The 18,620-nt window shown below is 40.3% G+C and overlaps 1 protein-coding gene across 1 annotated transcript in view; it reads right to left on the reverse strand.

Moving 5' to 3' along the window:
* Chn2 (chimerin 2) overlaps positions 1-18,620 on the reverse strand; it is a 312,915-nt gene that overhangs the window by 125,701 nt on the left and 168,594 nt on the right. Inside the window, exon 3 of the mRNA XM_048339610.1 lies at positions 14,712-14,767. Within this exon, the coding sequence (XP_048195567.1) occupies positions 14,712-14,767 (56 nt within the window). The remainder of the gene's footprint in view (positions 1-14,711; positions 14,768-18,620) is intronic.

An 18,620-nucleotide genomic window follows, 5' to 3' on the forward strand; every position in this document is an offset into this window, starting at 1 on the left:
GGTTGGAATGTGGCTTTCACCTCTCTTGTGGTGCTTGTCTCATTTCCTTCTCTAACATGAGAGGGAGAACAGCCCCCATGAGATGTCTTCAGGGAATAGCACATGTCAAGATTTTAACTCATGCACAGAGCACAAATACTGCATGTTAGCTCTTCTTACCACTAAAATGCTGATGACAAGCAAATGGGCTATATCACTTAGGGCGGTCATATTCAAATTGGAACTGTCTCAGACTGCACCATTCACATTTTTTCTGATACAGTCACAGTTAGAAACTGGTTTTCAAGCATCTCAGTGCTTGGTAAGATAGGCCACACTTCCTTAGGAGACATGGTTCATTAGGGGCAAAGTGTAACCTGCCCTTTTCACCACAATTTCTCAGTTATAGCTTAACCAAGGCAGTAAAATCTTGAAGCATGTTTGAAAATCCACACCATGGCCTATTGTACTGTACCTGCTCCTTTTCCCAATAGCCCTGGCCAAATCAGAAATCTTATTAGAATGATTTTTGAGGCAGAAGGACATAATATGGGTTGCTATAGGAGCAATTTCTGTGAAGGGATAATATTTGCTTTCTGTTTGGATGGTGTTTGCACCCATTTTCTGCTGCTGTAATAAAACACCACAGACTCAGTATTTTCTAGCAATATGCAGTTACTTGGCTCAGGGTTCTGGAGGTGGGAAGTCCAGGAGCCTGGTCCTGGGATCCGGTGCTGAGAGACCTTGGTGCTGTACCATCATTTGTTGGAAGGCCATGTGAGCATGCATGAGATAGAGGGAAGAAAGAAAACTGGGCCCCACACATCTATTTTTGTGATAACTAAGCTTACACCTTGGATTACAGTATTAATCCATCCACAATCCCATGATCCAATCACCACTTTTAATACGACACAAGAGCAATTAACTTTCACTATTCCAATCTTGGAAGTGGTATATAAAGTTGGCCTTTGAAATGGCACAGTTCTTCATCATTGCTGTGTCACAGTCTGGTTCACCCACTCCCACCCCAACCATAAAGAATGAGCTAGTGGAGGGCGATTGGGCAAATGGACATACATAATGTTCCATTTTTCTGTTTTTCTGAAACTATGAACCATATATGTAGATAGATAGATATAGATATATAGAGAGATATAGATATATGCAAGCTACAAACACAAACAATCTCTAGTGACTGTATAGATGAGGAATATATACGTCTGGGACCTATTTTAAGTCATAATATCATCTAGTGAGATTAAAGAGTCTTCTCATAAAACTCCACCTCACTATTTCTCCTTGCTTAATTGCTATATTTCCCTCATTCCTTTTTCACCTGGACTTAAGTTTCAGCTCTGTATTATTCCTTGGTGGCTCTCTATCTAAACTCCTGATTTTCTTTTTTTTAAGATAATTTTTTTTCTATTTATTGTCAAAGTGATGTTCAGAAAGGTTACAGTTTCATATGTTAGGCCTTGGGTACATTTCTTATATTGTTTGTTACCTCCAAACTCCTGATTTTCCTTTGGGTTTGAGTTTCTAATTCCAACAGCAGCTCAGCTTCTGGAGCCCTAGACAATCATGTATGAGTTCAATTTGGAAATATCTGTGTATATTCTAGGTGCACACTTACAGGCACTGTGTTACTTCAGAAGGTCAATGTTTTCCAGAGAGTGATTTTTTCCTTCCTTCCTTCCTTTTTTTTTTTTTTCTTCTTTGCCAGTCCTGGAGCTTCTACGCAGGGCCTGAGCACTGTCCATGGCTTCTTTTGCTCAAGGTAATAGAATGAATGGCTCTAAGTCACATCATTAGAAAGTGATAGGGCAAGAGGTCATGATCAGTCCAAGCTGACTTTGCAACTAATCTCCCTGCCTTCCTGGGAATATTATGTCTTTGAATTTTGCTTGTAGACTTAGGCTATGCCCTGTGTCAACTAGCTCCTCCATTAGGTGATTGATATCTGTTTTGTAATCAGTTATCCAATCAAGTTGGCATGTGGCTTTAGCTGAGAGTAGAAGTGTTTCCTGTCTCTTGTAACTGCAAATTTCATGTGGAGCACTAGCATGATCACGGATCATGTGAACCTGAGGATTCCACTCTGGGAGGCCCACCAACTACGAAGGTACAAGCCTTCACAGGGTCCTCACTTTGCTATCACATTTGCCCAGCTTTCACTTCTGGCCTTTTCTGTTTATGTGGTGCTGAGGAATCAAACCCAGGGCTTCATGCATGCTGGGCAAGCACTCTATCACTAAACCACTGAAGGAGTATACATTTTGGTATATCAAAGTATTTTTCAATAAGAAATGTTTATTTAAACATATTTTTACAAATTTCATTTTCCCCAAGAACCCATGACTTATGCCTATAATTCTAACTGCTTAGGAGGCTGCATTCTGAGGATCTTGATTCTAAGTTGCTAGCCCTGGAAGACAAAGCCAAGAGACTCATTTCCAGTTAACCAGCACAAAGCTAGAAGTGAAAGTGTAGCTCAAATGGTAGCGTACCCACCTTGAGCCCAAATAACAGAAAACACCATTCCCTGAATTTAAGCTCCAAAACTGGCGCACACACACACACACACACACACACACACACACACACACACACAAACACACCCATTAACTTTTGGGGGGGGGGGAAGCCAGGTAACTTTTTTTTTCTAACATAAAAGTTCTCCAGACCCTGTACTATGGAAGAAACAATTGAAGCTTAGGTCAGGACAAAATTGCATCCAAAAAAAAGGCCAAGTGCATTAGTGAGATGAAAGCTTGAGAGGAACAAAGCCTTTTGTTCTTGGTTGTATCAATATGACAAGGAAAAGAGAGAGCAGTGGAAAAAACTGAGGATAAAAGGAATGGAAATATTTCTTCCCAGGGTAGAAATAGTATTTTGATTATTACTACACATAAAGTCAATTAAAGGGTAATAATATTTTACTTTTGTCTCATAGACATTTATATGACTTCAGAGACATGTTTGTGCTATTATGAATTTGCAGAGTTTTCATGTTCTACCAAATGCATTTTGGTTTAAAACATTTGTTTTCAAGGAATAAAAGAAAATAAAAGTGTGGTGGCATAATAAAATACCCCTGTGAGTTTATTTAAAATCTTGGGTTTAAGATGTATTGAACAAGTTGAGAAAGATCTGTCTAATCATCATGGCTTGTTAACATCTCCCAGACATGCCTAAGCCAACACAAATGCCTAACGCCATAAAACTGAAACCTGGGTGTGATTTTTAAAAATCTAGACAAGCTTTTGTAGGCATCAAAGAAAATTTTTCAAAAAAAATACTGAAAAAGATAAAATGGATAGATACTTAGAAAGACAAAAAAACAAGCTAAAGAAAATGCACAGAAAGTGGTAAGGGATATAAATATGCAATAGTATTTTTAAAAGGAACATAATTTACAAGAAGACTAAATAAGTTAGTCGGGTACAACTGCAATTAAAGATGGGCCATTGTCACTTGTACATTGTCTAACCTCTCTGATAATGTAGATTCTGATCATGAAGAATGAAAACCTTGGCTCCACAATCCATTTTTGCATTAAACTGTTTCTTAAATAGTTTGTTCTATCACAGGGGAGAGGAGAAATGAAGTTGTATAAAATGAAGAACAATTTGAAATGATAGTATGTAATCTTATTTCCCTTTTTTGGAATTGCTTTTCGTATTCCCATATTAACAACTGCAATGTCAAAAAAAGACAAATGGCACTGAATCACTTACAGGCACAAAAGAATTCTGCTTATTTTCTGTATCCTTTAGGTAATTCTAGTGGAATTTGACTTTAAATTAGTCATGCAAGCAAATCTTGACATTTTTGCCTTTTAGAAAACCCAAAAAGAAAGTTGGACTCTTCCAGGCAAAAGTATTCATCTGTGTGTAAGGCCTTTAACCACTGGCAAACTCCAGTTCACTGCCCTAATAACAGCATCTAGTTCTGCTATTAGCAGTAGTCTGTAAATTCTGAGTTCCTTACGTATCCTTTTTTCATAATTTTGAGCTATATTTAGTGATTACCACTGTTGCTCAGCTATGCTCAGTGCAAGGCACGTTCTTCTGACTAAGATCAATGAAGTTTCTGCATTATGCATTGTCCTACAGAAAGATATACAAAGGGTAATTATGCAAGTATACTTTACAAAAGTACATTTGAGTATGTTAAATACAGCAGTTCCTCCTCTCCCTCATTCCTCTCCCCATCTCTACTTTTTCTTCCTTCAGTTTCAATTACCCATGGCCAATCATGGACTGAAAATATTAACTATAAAAGTATAGAGATAAACAACTCTTAAGTTTGAAATAACTAGTATTATAATGCATCAATATTGTTCTATTGTTCACTTTGATTACTAGCTGTTGCTAATCTAGTCTGTCTAGTCTATAAGTTAAACCTGGTCATAGGTACACACAATACATATAAAACTTCAAGCTCTGCTGTTTTAAGCATCCACACAATGTTTTGGAATATATACTTTGGGGACAAGATGAGATTACTGTACTATAGACAAAATAAATATGATAATATGACAGAGGGTATCCAAGTGTGAATTTGCTTGGAGTATTATTGGGTAACATTGGATCTGAAGCCTGGATATGCAGAGAATCTGGGGTATGCGCAAGATATATATTGATTTGACACCTAAGGATGGAAGAGAAAAGGGTGGGAAAGAAAGAGCCCTTGTTTATGAAGTAAGGTGCCACTGATTGGTCTCTTTCGAATGTTAGGCTCGTGAGGTATTAATCAACAAATACTAGGTGGACAAATGGATAGATGTGATGGGAGTCCAGGAGAGAAATCCTAACTAGAGAAACAAATTTAGGAATCAGTATTCTGCAGAGAGCCTTGCAGATCATCCAGGCACACATTTGGTAATTAATACATGTTTATGAAGTAAGTGATAGATAATTGACAAAAGGGCAAGTGAGGATTTTGGATATTGGAAATTGTTTTGGATGTCTTGGCAAGAAGCACTCAAGAAATGCTTGTAGACTGCCAGGTGTTACAGCAGCTCAATAAATACTAATTTACAATGATGAATCTCAAGAAAGCAATGAAGGAGAAAGATGGCGCCGAGACAATAGGGAGGCACCCCGACTCGCACCAACTGAATAGCGAGCTGGGAACTCCAACACCCAACACTCCACCAAGAACCCAGCAAAACCAGCATCCAGAAGCAGTGGAGAAACGCAGGAAAACAAAAAGGAGCAAAAAAGAAGAACCGAAAACCTACACGGAGCCGGAGATTAATCGGGGCACCCTCCCCCCACCAGCCGGCCCTGGCCCAAACAGGGTCAGGCTGGGAAAGGGAAACCCGGCGATCGGCAGACAGGTTGCCAGGAGCGCAGAATCCATATAGCGGGAGACCCCACGGACACAAAGCAGGGTGCGGACCAAGACACACCCAGCAGCGACGAGAAGTTCGGGTCCACACCGGATTCGGACAAGGGAACCCAGCGCGGCAGAAAGAGGGAACGGGGGAGCCACCACGACACTTCGCCAACCCCTGAAGGGCCAACGGCGGTGCGGGACACGCACACAAAGCAGCAAAAGTGAGTCCCCCATAATCCCTTCCCCCAACGGGAGACCCAAGCCCGACAAAGACGATATATCTCCCTCCCTCCCCCTCCCCACTCCCGTGGGAACAAAGATTCCCCAAATCAGGCGGGAAGCTCCCAGCAGGCACTGGGAAGCCAGTCTAGCAGGGGAAGGGCGGAACAGCCCCAAGCCCCCAAAGGTTCCTGAACTGGCAGAACCGGCCCCGTCCCCTTCCCAACAGGGGCCAGGGACGGCCGGCAGGGCAAGCCCCACCCGAGGCGCCTAGACCTTGCGGACTCTTACAACTAAAATCACAGGCGCTGGTGGGCAATACCAGCCCAGCAGGGTCACCTGAGCCTGATCTCGTTCCCCCTCCTCGAAGCGGAGGCGAGGTCTGAGGGTGCCAAGCCACACCCGGACAGTCGATCCCACTGGGCCCCACACATACTGCTTCCCCCCCCCAACGGACTCGCGGGAGGGCGCAAGCACAACCCAACAACCCAGGGCTCGCTCTGGGAGGCAGACCCCACTTAAGTGCCTGTTGTAGGGGACTCACAGTGCACAGGAGGGCGGGGCCCCGGCGAAAGCGCCCGCTCTGATAGGCGTGCCCTGCACTGGTGGGCGGGGCCACAGCGACAGCACCTGCTGACGCAGACACGCCTACACAGAAGGGAGGGAAGAACTACACAGACTTCCAGATGCGCAAATCACAAAGAAACATAACTCAGTTCATCAAAGGACAAGCCAACTCGCCAGCTCCAAAAAGCAGCACGACTGGAGAGGAGATGGAGAATAAAAAAGCAAATGAGGACATGTTAACAGGAATGATCGAAACCGTCAGAAATGAAATCAGAAAACAATTCCAGGAGTTTAGAGCGGAAATCTGGAAGGACACCCAGGAAGCCAAGAAAGAAATGGAAGCAAAACTGGATACAATGCAAGCCTCGTTTAAAGAAATGGAAGCAAAAATGGATACAATGCAAGCCGCCTTTAAAGAAAATCTCCACACCCTGAGAATTGAAATGCATGAAAAAATAGATTTAAAATACAACTCTTTAAAGGAAGAAATTTCCACGATCAGAGCTGATATGACAACCATGAATAGCTCTCTGACATCCATAAACTCCGCAATTGAAACCATAACACAAAGAGTGGACCATATGGAATCCAGAATCTCTCGCCTGGACGATGAAGCAGCTGACAACAACCAGAAAATGACCACACTCCAAGAAAAGGTGAAGCTTCAGGGAAGATTACTCCAGGAACTAATGGACAAAGACAAGAGATATAATCTGCGTATAATTGGAATAGAAGAAGGAGCCGAATATCAGAGCAGAGGGCTTAATCATGTTCTCAATAAAGTTATTGCAGAAAACTTCCCCAATCTCACAGGGGACCCCATCCAGGTAACCGAAGCCTATAGGACACCTGGCAGGCCAGACCCCAGGAAAACCACCCCAAGGCACATAATATTCAAGACTACAGACCTCAAGATTAAAGAGCAAATTCTGAATTCAGCCAAAGCGAAGAAGGAAACTTTTTTCAATGGGAAGAGGATTCGAATAACATCCGACTTATCCACACAAACTTACCAAGCTCGAAGTGAGTGGAAGAACACCATCCAAGTACTTCAGAATAACAATTTACAACCTCGGATCAAATATCCAGCGAAACTGGAGTTCACATTCGAAGGGAGAACCAGATCTTTCCACACCAAAGAGGAGCTAAAGGAGTATGTGAATAAAAAACCAGCCCTACAGCGAATATTAAGAGGGGAAGCCCACCCAACAGAGATCGTAAAAGACACACAGACAGATTCAGAAAGAAACTTCAATAGCCAAAGTCCAGCAGAAACACAAGCTCACTAAAGACAAGAAGAAAAAAAAAAAACAACAGGAAAAAACAGCCCAACAAGAAAATGGAAGGAGAAAAAACACCCTTATCCTTGATCTCTTTAAATATAAATGGCTTAAACTCCCCGATCAAGAGGAGCAGACTGGCAGAATGGATCCGCAAGCAAAAAGTTGACATCTGTTGTCTACAAGAGACCCACCTTACAGCAAGGGACAAAAACAGGCTTCGAATGAAAGGATGGAGCAAGATCTACCAAGCAAATGCACCCACCAAAACGGCAGGTGTAGCCATCCTGATCTCAGACAAGCTGGATTTCTCTTTAAAGTCCACTCAAAAAGACAAAGAAGGACACTACATATTGATACAAGGAAAAATCCAGAATCAAGACATCACGGTGATAAATGTATACTCACCGAACAAAAGAGGCCCGACATATGTCAAGCAAATTCTCACAGAATTACAGAGCAAGATAGATGCAAACACAATCATAGTGGGTGACTTTAATACTCCTCTCTCTCCAAGAGACAGATCCAACACCCAGAGGATTAGTAAGGGAGCTGAGGACCTAAATAACACCATTGCCCAAATGGATCTAACAGACCTATATAGAACCTTCCACCCTACAGAGACCCAATACACCTTCTTTTCAGCAGCCCATGGATCATATTCCAAAATAGACCACGTCATAGCCCACACAAAGAACCTCAGCAAATACAAAAGAATTGACATCATCCCATGTATTATATCTGATCACAGTGGATTAAAGGTAACCCTCAACAACAAAGGATACCACAGAGCCTATACACACTCTTGGAGGCTAAACCCCACGCTGCTATCCAACACTTGGGCCACAGATCAAATTAAAGATGAAATCAACGAATTCATAAGCCACAATGACAAAGAAAACACATCACAAAGAAACCTATGGGACACAGCTAAGGCAGTACTGAGGGGCAAGATCATTGCACTCAGTACCCACATTAAAAGAATGGAAGCAGAGCAGGTGAATACCCTCACGATGAAACTAAAACAACTGGAGAAACAAGAAATGACAGAATCTAAAACGACTAGGAGGGGAGAGATTACAAAGATTAAAGAAGAGATAAATCTGATTGAAAATAGAAAGACCATTCAACAAATAAATAAGACTAAAAGCTGGTTCTTTGAGAAAATAAACAAAATTGACAGACCCCTTGCAAGACTCACAAAAAAAAGAAGAGAAGAGACTCATATACGTAAAATCAGGGACTCCACAGGAAAAATTACAACAAATACACACGATATTCAAACAATCATAAGGAGCTATTTCCAAAACCTCTACTCAACAAAAAACAATAATTTTACAGAAATGGATCAATTCTTAGAGAAGTACAAACTGCCCAAACTGAACCAAGAAGAAATAAATCAACTAAATAAACCAATAACTTACGGTGAGATACAGGAGGTAATCAAGAACCTCCCTACTAAGAAAAGCCCAGGCCCAGATGGATTCACCAATGAATTCTACAAAACCTTTAGTGAGGAGCTAATTCCAATACTCCTCAAACTCTTCCGCGAAATAGAAACGGAGGGAAAAATCCCGAACTCATTCTACGAAGCTAATATCATACTCATCCCCAAACCAGGCAAAGATCCAACAAAAAAAGAGAACTACAGACCAATATCACTAATGAACACAGATGCAAAGCTCCTCAATAAAATATTAGCTAACAGGATCCAGAAAGTGATCAAGAATATCATACATCATGACCAAGTAGGCTTCATCCCTCAGTCACAAGGATGGTTCAACATCCGTAAATCAATCAATGTAATTCACCACATAAACAGAACTAAAATCAAGAATCACACTGTTATCTCAGTCGATGCCCAAAAAGCCTTTGACAAAATACAACATCCATACCTATTAAAAGCTTTGGAGAGAACAGGAATAGATGGAACATTCCTCAAAACAATAAAAGCCATATACAACAGACCAACTGCTAATATCATATTAAATGGAGAGAAACTTAAATCATTCCCCCTAAACACAGGAACAAGACAAGGATGCCCACTCTCCCCACTTCTGTTCAACATAGTACTGGAATCCCTAGCCATAGCAATAAGGCAAGAGGAGGACATCAAAGGGATCCACATCGGCAAGGAAGAAATCAAGTTATCCCTATTCGCAGACGACATGATCTTATATCTCAAGGACCCAAAAAACTCAGTACCCAAACTCCTACATCTAATAAACCAATTTGGCAAAGTAGCAGGATACAAAATCAATCCACAAAAGTCAGCAGCTTTTCTGTACACCAGCAATAGACAAACAGAAAAGGAAATTATGGAAACGATTCCATTTACAGTAGCCAAAAAAAGAATAAAGTACCTAGGGATCAACTTAACCAAGGACGTGACGGACCTATTCAATGAAAACTACAAAAATCTAATAAGGGAAATCAAAGAAGACACAAGGAGATGGAAAGACCTCCCATGCTCATGGGTAGGCAGAATCAATATAGTGAAAATGGCCATACTGCCCAAATTGTTATACAAATTCAATGCAATACCTATCAAAATCCCAGCCACATTCTTCACTGAAATAGAGAAACCAATCCATAAGTTCATATGGAACAGCAAAAAACCTAGAATAGCCAAAGCAATTCTAGGCAAAAAACATAGTGCAGGAGGTATCACCATACCAGACTTCAAGCTCTACTACAAGGCCATCATAACAAAAACAGCATGGTATTGGTATAAAAACAGATCGGAAGACCAGTGGATTAGAATTGAAGACCCAGAAATAAAACCGCACTCTTACAGCCAACTGATATTCGACAAAGGAGCTAAAGACATACAATGGAATAAACATAGCCTCTTCAACTACTGGTGCTGGGAGAACTGGGCAGCCATATGCAGAAAACTCAAAGTAGACCCAAGCCTATCACCATGCACCAAGATCAACTCAAAATGGATCAAGGACCTCAACATCAGACCTGAAGCCTTGAAACTACTGAAGGACAGAGTAGGAAAGACACTAGAACTTATAGGCACAGGAAGGAACTTCCTGAATAGAGTCCCAGGCGCACAACAAATAGGGGAAAGACTCAACAAATGGGACTACTACAAATTAAAAAGTTTCTGCACAGCTAAGGTCATAGCCACCAAAATAGAAAGACAGCCAACGATATGGGAAAGGATATTTACCAGCACAGCAACAGACAAAGGCCTGATATCTGTCATCTACAGAGAACTCAAAAAACTAAGCCCCTCCAAGCCCAATAAACCTATTAGGAAATGGGCAAAAGAGCTAAAGAGAGACTTCACAAGAGAAGATATAAAAATGGCAAAGAAACACATGAGGAAATGCTCAACATCCCTGCTAGTAAAGGAAATGCAAATAAAAACAACCCTGAGATACCACCTCACCCCAGTTAGAATGGCCTATACTCTGAACTCAGGAAACAACAAATGCTGGAGGGGCTGTGGGGAAAGAGGAACCCTTCTCCATTGTTGGTGGGAGTGCAAATTAGTACAGCCACTTTGGAGAACAGTATGGAGGTTTCTCAAAAAGCTCAATATAGACCTACCCTATGACCCAGCCATACCACTCCTAGGCATCTATCCTAAACAGCAAAACCCAAGATATCAAAAGGACATTTGTACTTCCATGTTTATCGCAGCACAATTCACAATAGCCAAAATTTGGAAACAACCCAGATGCCCCTCCACAGATGAATGGATCCAAAAAATATGGTACTTATACACAATGGAATACTACATAGCGATTAGGAATGGTGAAATATTGTTATTTGCAGGGAAATGGTCAGAACTCGAACAAATAATGTTGAGTGAGACAAGCCTAGAACACAGAAAACAAAGGGGCATGATCTCCCTGATATATGACTGTTAACAAAGGGAGATGGAGAGACAGTAGAGACCAAGTCTGTGAACACTGTATATGTGCTTGATACATTGTATACTGCATATGGGTCTACCTGACCTAGACAAGGGATGGGAAAACAGGTTGTAAGATATCACAAGAAATGTACACAATGCCCTACTATGTAACTGCACCCTCTTTGCACAGCACCTTGTAAAAAAAAAAAAAATTTATGTTCAATTGATAATAAAAAAAAAAAAATTCTAAAAAAAAAAAAAAAAACAATTTTAAAATTAAAAACAATTTATTTTCCAAAAAAAAAAAAAAAAAAAAAAAAAAAGAAAGCAATGAACTGTTATTTCCATGGCTGACCCCACCTGGTTTAACAGGAGCCAGGGTCATTGTTCAGCTGCTTGTAACTTCTGTTGCTCATTGTCTGCATATTTTTGCCTCACCAGGCAAATATTTTCTGGTTTGGGCATCCTGCTCTCTTCTTTATCACTGCCACTTTGCTATCACATTCAGAAAATATTATTATCCCTCAAATTGTTCCCAGTAACTGTTTCAGAGCCCTTTATTCACAGTTTCTAAATGTGCCCTGAATCATATATACTAATTGAATACCTATGATGTGGGAGACCACCACAGTAGACACTTAAAACATTGATAACAACCCTGCAAAGCAGATGTTTATCCTCAGATTCAACCTTCTTCACTCTAGGACAATAACTGGCTCTAAGTCACATCATTAGAAAGTGATAGGGCAAGAGGTCATGATCAGTCCAAGCTGACTTTGCAACTGATCTCCCTGCCTTCCTGGGAATACTATGTCTTTGAATTTTGCTTGTAGACTTAGGCTATACCCTGTGTCAACTAGCTCCTCCATTAGGTGATTGGTATCTGTTTTGTAATCAGTTATCCAATCAAGTTGGCATGTGGCTTTAGCTGAGAGTAGAAGTGTTTCCTGTCTCTTGTAACTGCAAATTTCATGTGGAGCACTAGCATGATCACAGATCCTGTGAACTTGAGGATTCCACCCTGGGAGGCCCAGCACCTAGGAAGGTGCAAGCCTTCGCAGGGACCTCACAGCATGAGGATGCTGCAGCCACCCAGCATGGTTGCCCCAGACCACGTGGCGTCCTAGAGCTAAGAGAAGAGAGGAGCTAGAAAAAAATCATTAAAAAAAATCATAATTCAACAGTGAATCAGTAGTTCACACTTGTAATCCTAGCTACTCAGGAGGCTGAAATCTGAGGACCATGGTTCAAAGCCCGCCAGGCAGGAAAGTCTGTGACGCTCTGATCTCCAACTAACCAACAAAAAGCCAGAAGTAGAGGTGTCTGTTAAGTAGTAGAGTGTCAGCTTTAAGTAAAAAAAAGTCAGGGCAGTGCCCAGGCCCTGAGTTCAACACTAGTACTGGCACTCAAGCAAAAGTAATCTTAATTCATTGATCAAAAAGTAGCATATATGATTGTATGTAACTCTTAATAAAACATTAATCTATCTGGCCAACATTTGAATGGGAAAGCTTTCTGTCCTCATGAAGCCTGTGTGTTACAAGGCAAAACAGCATTTGCCTAAATGCCATCTGCAATAGGAGCAATGCTTTCCCCAGAATCCAAGAGGAGGCAGCAGCTCCACTGGCAGATGGCCAAGACCTAGGGGGCACAGCAATTTAGGCAGGAATCACTTGCAGTTAACATCACACTGGAGGACAATGTGAACCAAGGCTGCACTTGCTGGCACACCTCTAATCTGCACCTGTTCCTCCAGCAAAGTTGACCCTTTATCACCTGACACCTGCCTGGCTGGATGGGCCCCATGCTTCCTGCTAAGGAAATGGAGCCGATGAACGTTCAGTTCTGGTAAGATTTTTTGACAGAAATAGGAGGTGGAATTTCTAGAGGTCAGCTACCCATGGATCAAGCATCAACCATGCTTGATCACTTCTTAATGTGTCAAATTGGTAGAGGTAGAAAGGTTAAAAGCTTGGTTGCTTTGTTTAAAAGACAGACAAAAGGGGAGGAAAAGCACCATGTTATTTAATGATAGCAGAGAGTGATGGCCATGAAGCATTAAATACATGATAGACCTTCATCCCTGGATGTCTCAAGAGCTTCACTTGACTCTTGAGAAGGGTTTCTATGAAGAGAATCTTAATCTATTCATCTGCTCTGCTACCATTACAAAGGACAAGGAGTTTGAGGGATGAAGAGATTCTTTCTACACACACATACTCTCTTTCTTTCTCTTTCTCTGTTTTCCTCCCTTCCTCCCCTCATGCACCACCCCCCCAGAAATAAAACCATAAATATACATTCAGTTACATTTCAGTTTTATTTTCTTTTATTATGATACTAAAAATGACAGTAGCCAAGTTATTTGCTATGTTTCTAACATCTAAATCCAGGTGTGAGGAAAGCTGACAGTGGGCCAAATAAAGCCCACAAAATCATTTGGTACCTGGAAAGAGACTTACATATGCTTCTTATATGCTTCTCATTGTCTGCTTGTACTGATGATTTTGCATAGCCCATGTTTGATGTTATAAATATCCAAATGGCCCTTGCTGGAAAAAATGTTTGCTAGACAAGCAGTCATGTCACTTGAGCCATGTCCATAGTCCTTCTGCATTTATCTTACTTTTCAAGTATGTTTCTTATGCTTTGGTCTTAGATTTTCCTCCTTTTACTCCAGCCTCCCAAGTTCCTGGAGACATAACAATGGGCTATCATACTTAGCTGATCTGTTGTTGTTGTTATTGTTGTTGTTCTTTTGGGGGATGTTGGGGTTTGAACTCAAGTCCCTGAGGTTGCTAGAAGGCATTCTACTATTTGAACAATGCCCTCAGTCTTGTTTTTTGCTTCAGCATATTTTGCATATAGAGTCTCCCATTTTTTTTTTTTTTGGTCCAGGTTGGACTAGAACCAATCTCAAACTTCTGCATGAGCCACCATTCCCCAGTCCAAGATGATGAATTTTTATAGATCTCTCTAAGACTAAAAAACATAAATAATTTATGAAAGGTATATTATAAATACTGTGTAAATATGACAAAGCATAAACATTTATTAACTATAGATGCTGGCAATATGTAAATGCTTATTGTTCTCTGTACTTCATCAGCTAGAAATATTTCATAATCAAGAGTGCTAAAAATTGAAACAATAATAGCAACAGCAAAAAATGAACAAAATGTACATTTTGTAGGGTTTTCAAAGTCTGTTCAATTTACTTCTTCAATAGTTACAAATGTGAGACTTCTGATTCTACATTAGCTGTCAGTATTTTAAAAATAACATGTCTTTAAAATACAGATTAAGAAGATTTTAAATTTGGTGACACTCTAACAATCATTAATAGAAATCAACTCCCAGGAAACCTGAAATCCTTTTGCGATTCTCAACAATGCTGACAATTTATCACATTTAACAAAGTGTGTTGGAAATAGCTGGATACTGACCTCCCGAGGACAAATGATCCTCTTGGGACGAGGTGCTTCTTGCTGCAACTGATACACTGCCAGGAAAAAAAAAAAAGAGAAGAAAGAATATTATAATTAGAAAACTGCAACACAGGTACATGTATTCAGACCACTGAATATTTCCACTTCTGGTCATCTTCAAAAGTGAAGCTATGAGAGAGAGAAAGAACACAGGCACATTTTTTTAGACTGGCTAAACACAGATCATTTATATGGAAATTAGTCACCATGAATGTAAACTGGCAAAATTGATTTTTTATTCTTATAAGGTCAATTTAGTTTCATAATTGTTATTGGCATTTTTCATTTTATGACTTTCTTGGAAGAATAGATATAGCTAAAATTCTTAGACTGCCTTAGAGATGAAATTTTACTTGTGAGTACCTGAGTAATAAGACCTTATAATAGAATCCTTGAAATTAATGTCAGTATCTCTAGATATAGCAGGAAAAGAAGAAGCATTAGGCAAGTATATACAAAATCAAGGGTTTCTGGGAGAGAATGAAATGGAAAGCATCAAGTGTGTGTGTGTGTGTGTGTGTGTGTGTGTGTGTGTGTGTGCGCACGCACGTGCACGTGCATGTGTACTGGTCCTGGGCTGGAACTCCTGGCCTGGGCATTGTCCCTGAGCTTCTTTGGCTCAAAGCTAGCACTCTACCACTTGAGCCACAGCCCCACTTCTGGCTTTTTCTGAGATGTTTGTTGGAGATAAAGGTCATTGATTTTCCTGTCCCGGCTGGCTTCAAACTATGATCCTCACGTCTCAGGCTCCTGAGTAGTTAGGATTACAGGTGTGAGCCACCAGTGCCTGACAGTCATTCTTTATTTCCTCGGGAACTTTCAGATAACAAGTCTCTTCTAGTCTGCTATCTGTGATTATTTTTCCAGTATTCAATCAGTGATTTTTTTCTCTTCTTCTTTTTTCTTGCAGGGCGGGGGAGGGGGGTGTTGTTGTTATGGTGCTTGGGAAGGAACCTAGGGCCTTATACATGCTGGCTCATTACTCTGCCTCTGAACCACACACTCTAGCTCTGATCATTTGTCTTATAGGGAATCGCTACCTATATGCCAATACCTTTGGATTCTGCTACTATGAAAACAGAGATTGAAACAAACCAGTTGTATTATATCTTCAGAATCTTGAACAGAAAAAAATGAATTTTAGATTAGTAAATGTATCAAAAAGCCAAAACAACTGGACCTAAGCTGGTGCTAGTGGCTTATACCTGCAATTCTACCTATTTAGAAGGCTGAAACATGAGGACCATGGTTTGAAGCCAGCCTGAACAGGAAAGTCCATGAGACTCTTATCTCCAATTATCCACTAAAAAAATCAGAAGTGGAACTGTGGCTCAAGTGGTAGAACACTACCACTAGAACAATAGCTTTGAGCAAACAACAACAACAACAAAGCAACCAAACAAACAAAAACCCCTCAGGGATAGCCCAGGCCCTGAGTTCAAGCCCTAGGTCTGGCATAAGTAAATAAATAAATAAACAAAGTAGACATATAAAATATTTCTATTAAATGGGATAAAATAAGCACAAATTTCTGATTTGTTATACTTAAAAAGAAGATAAAGGAAGTTTAATTGTGGGCACATATGCAAAAAGATATGGCAGTGAAGGAATGTAATTTGTCATCAGGGCTGTCTGATGCCTTCAGCTAAACATGCTGTTATCTCACCTAATTAAATGTAGACTACTCAGTTTAGCTCAGGAAAAAAAAAATTCTAAGTCTCCCACAGGTGGTGTAATGTGTCACATTTCTACAGCGTGTTGCCCACACCTATATCACTTCAGGACAATGGTCCATAGACAGAAAAGGACAGCAGAGTACAACCTGGCCTTTTTGCTCAGAAGAACAGTGAAAATGGCAGAGGGCTAAAGCAAGTGGCCTCTAAACATCTATCTCCCTTAGAGAAGGAGCCTGCAGATGTCAATATACTGACATATGGGGAAAGTGGGAGGAGGAAAGGAAGGTAGGGCTTCTGTGAATAGGAGATTGCCCTGTGGGCACAGGTTAATTGAGCTTGTGTTGTGCATTCCATGTAGTTACAAGGTGTTGCCCTCTCTTGGTTTCCCCTCATGTTTGCTTTTTTCCTCTCCTGTACCTGCTTGCCTCTGCCCCTCTGCTTGTCCACTGGTCATAGGACATATATAGAGCTTATCATTAATCCTCTCCAAGTCTCATTCTCTTTCCTGCTTCTAAAGACTCTTTCCTCTGCATCTAACACTTAGTTGAAAAGACTTGCATTGCTGCTCTGAATCCCTGTAAGTACCAGGCTGTATGGTCAACTGCCCAAAGGTTCCACTGTAGTTACTCAAGAGGACCTCAAATTCAGTCCTTCAAACGTTGACCTTGGACCTGTTTGCCCAAATCTAGACCTCTTAGATTCCTGATTATCAGCAAAGGAGCCACTATTCATTTAATTTCTACAGCCAGTGTTCTAGAATCTGGCCCTGACACTCACATGGTCAGCTTTCCATTAGGTTTCTCGATTTACTCTTTAACAGGCTCTTATGTGTGTTCAATAACACCAATATCTGACTCCAAGCTTGAGACTCTTATATGCCCTGTGCCTGTTCTCTACTTTGTAGCAGGGGTGATTGTTTTGAGAACATCAACCAATTCATATTTCTCCCTGGCTTCCAGGCTTCTGTGGCCTCACAATGCTCTTAAATAAAGACCAGAGTCTCTTATAATGCCCTAAATAGTCTCACCTCTGGCTACTTCTACACTTCATATATCATGCTATCTGCTTAACTTCTCCTTTTCTAAGTGCACAGAGCTCCCTACAATCTCAGGGCTTTGGGTCCCTCTAATGGTCTACCTCTCAATATCATGAGTTCAAGTATCTGTTTTGCTCTAAAGTTTGTCTTGACATTTCTTACACTGTATCCAAATACATCACCTTCTATTCTATTACTCTATAATTTTTGTACTTTCCTTCCTATAAATTGTCTTATTAGAATTTGGCAGTTATTGGTGTGAATTATAAAAACTATTTCTTTTTTCCAATATATGTAAGTCTCAATATGAGGAATGGGGTCATGTCTTATTTTGCTTAGTTTTGTAACCCCAGAATTTATTGAGGTGCTTTGGATATTAATACAAGTAAAACCATAGCTTCTATTGCAAGAATCATGTCCACTTTGGGGAGAGATTTACAAATGATTTGGAAATTCTTTAGGAAGTACATAGTAAATCTGGAGCTGGCAGCATGCAACAGTAGGCTACCATTGACTGTCTGACTGGAATAGCTAAATCAACTATGCACATCCTTCAGTGGATATCATGCGCTCACAGTAATTACTTTGAACCTTTCCATACCTGGCCATAGGATGATATTCAGGAGTTTGCTCAATATAGAAAGCAAGTAAAGATAAACAGCCTGCAATTGGTCATACGTTTCACATCCATAGATTCCACTAGTCATTGGCTAAAGTATTAGAAAAAAAATCATCTGTACTAACCATGTAGGATTTTTTCTTATTATTTTTAAACAATAAAACAGTGCAACAATGATTTCCATAGCATTTACATTGTAAATAGCTGTTGTAAATAGTTCAAATAATATCAAAATTATTTAAAGTATATAGATGGATGTACATACAGATGGATGTTGTTTATATGCAAAAACTGCTTTGTATAAGGAACTTGAGCATTCGTAGATTTTTATATCTTCAGGTCACGGATTCTAATTCTCCATGTATACTTTTGTATACACACACACACACACACACACACACACACACACACGGAGAGAGAAAATGCTTTCATTTTGAGACTGTAAAATAATAGCATGTATGCATTCATTTTTTGTTTATATCTGTGAAAACTCTGAAAAGAACAATGACATAATAAAATAAATTATCTCCACAGGA

This window comes from Perognathus longimembris, chromosome 2, assembly GCF_023159225.1.
Source record: "Perognathus longimembris pacificus isolate PPM17 chromosome 2, ASM2315922v1, whole genome shotgun sequence".
Lineage (NCBI taxonomy): Eukaryota > Metazoa > Chordata > Mammalia > Rodentia > Heteromyidae > Perognathus > Perognathus longimembris.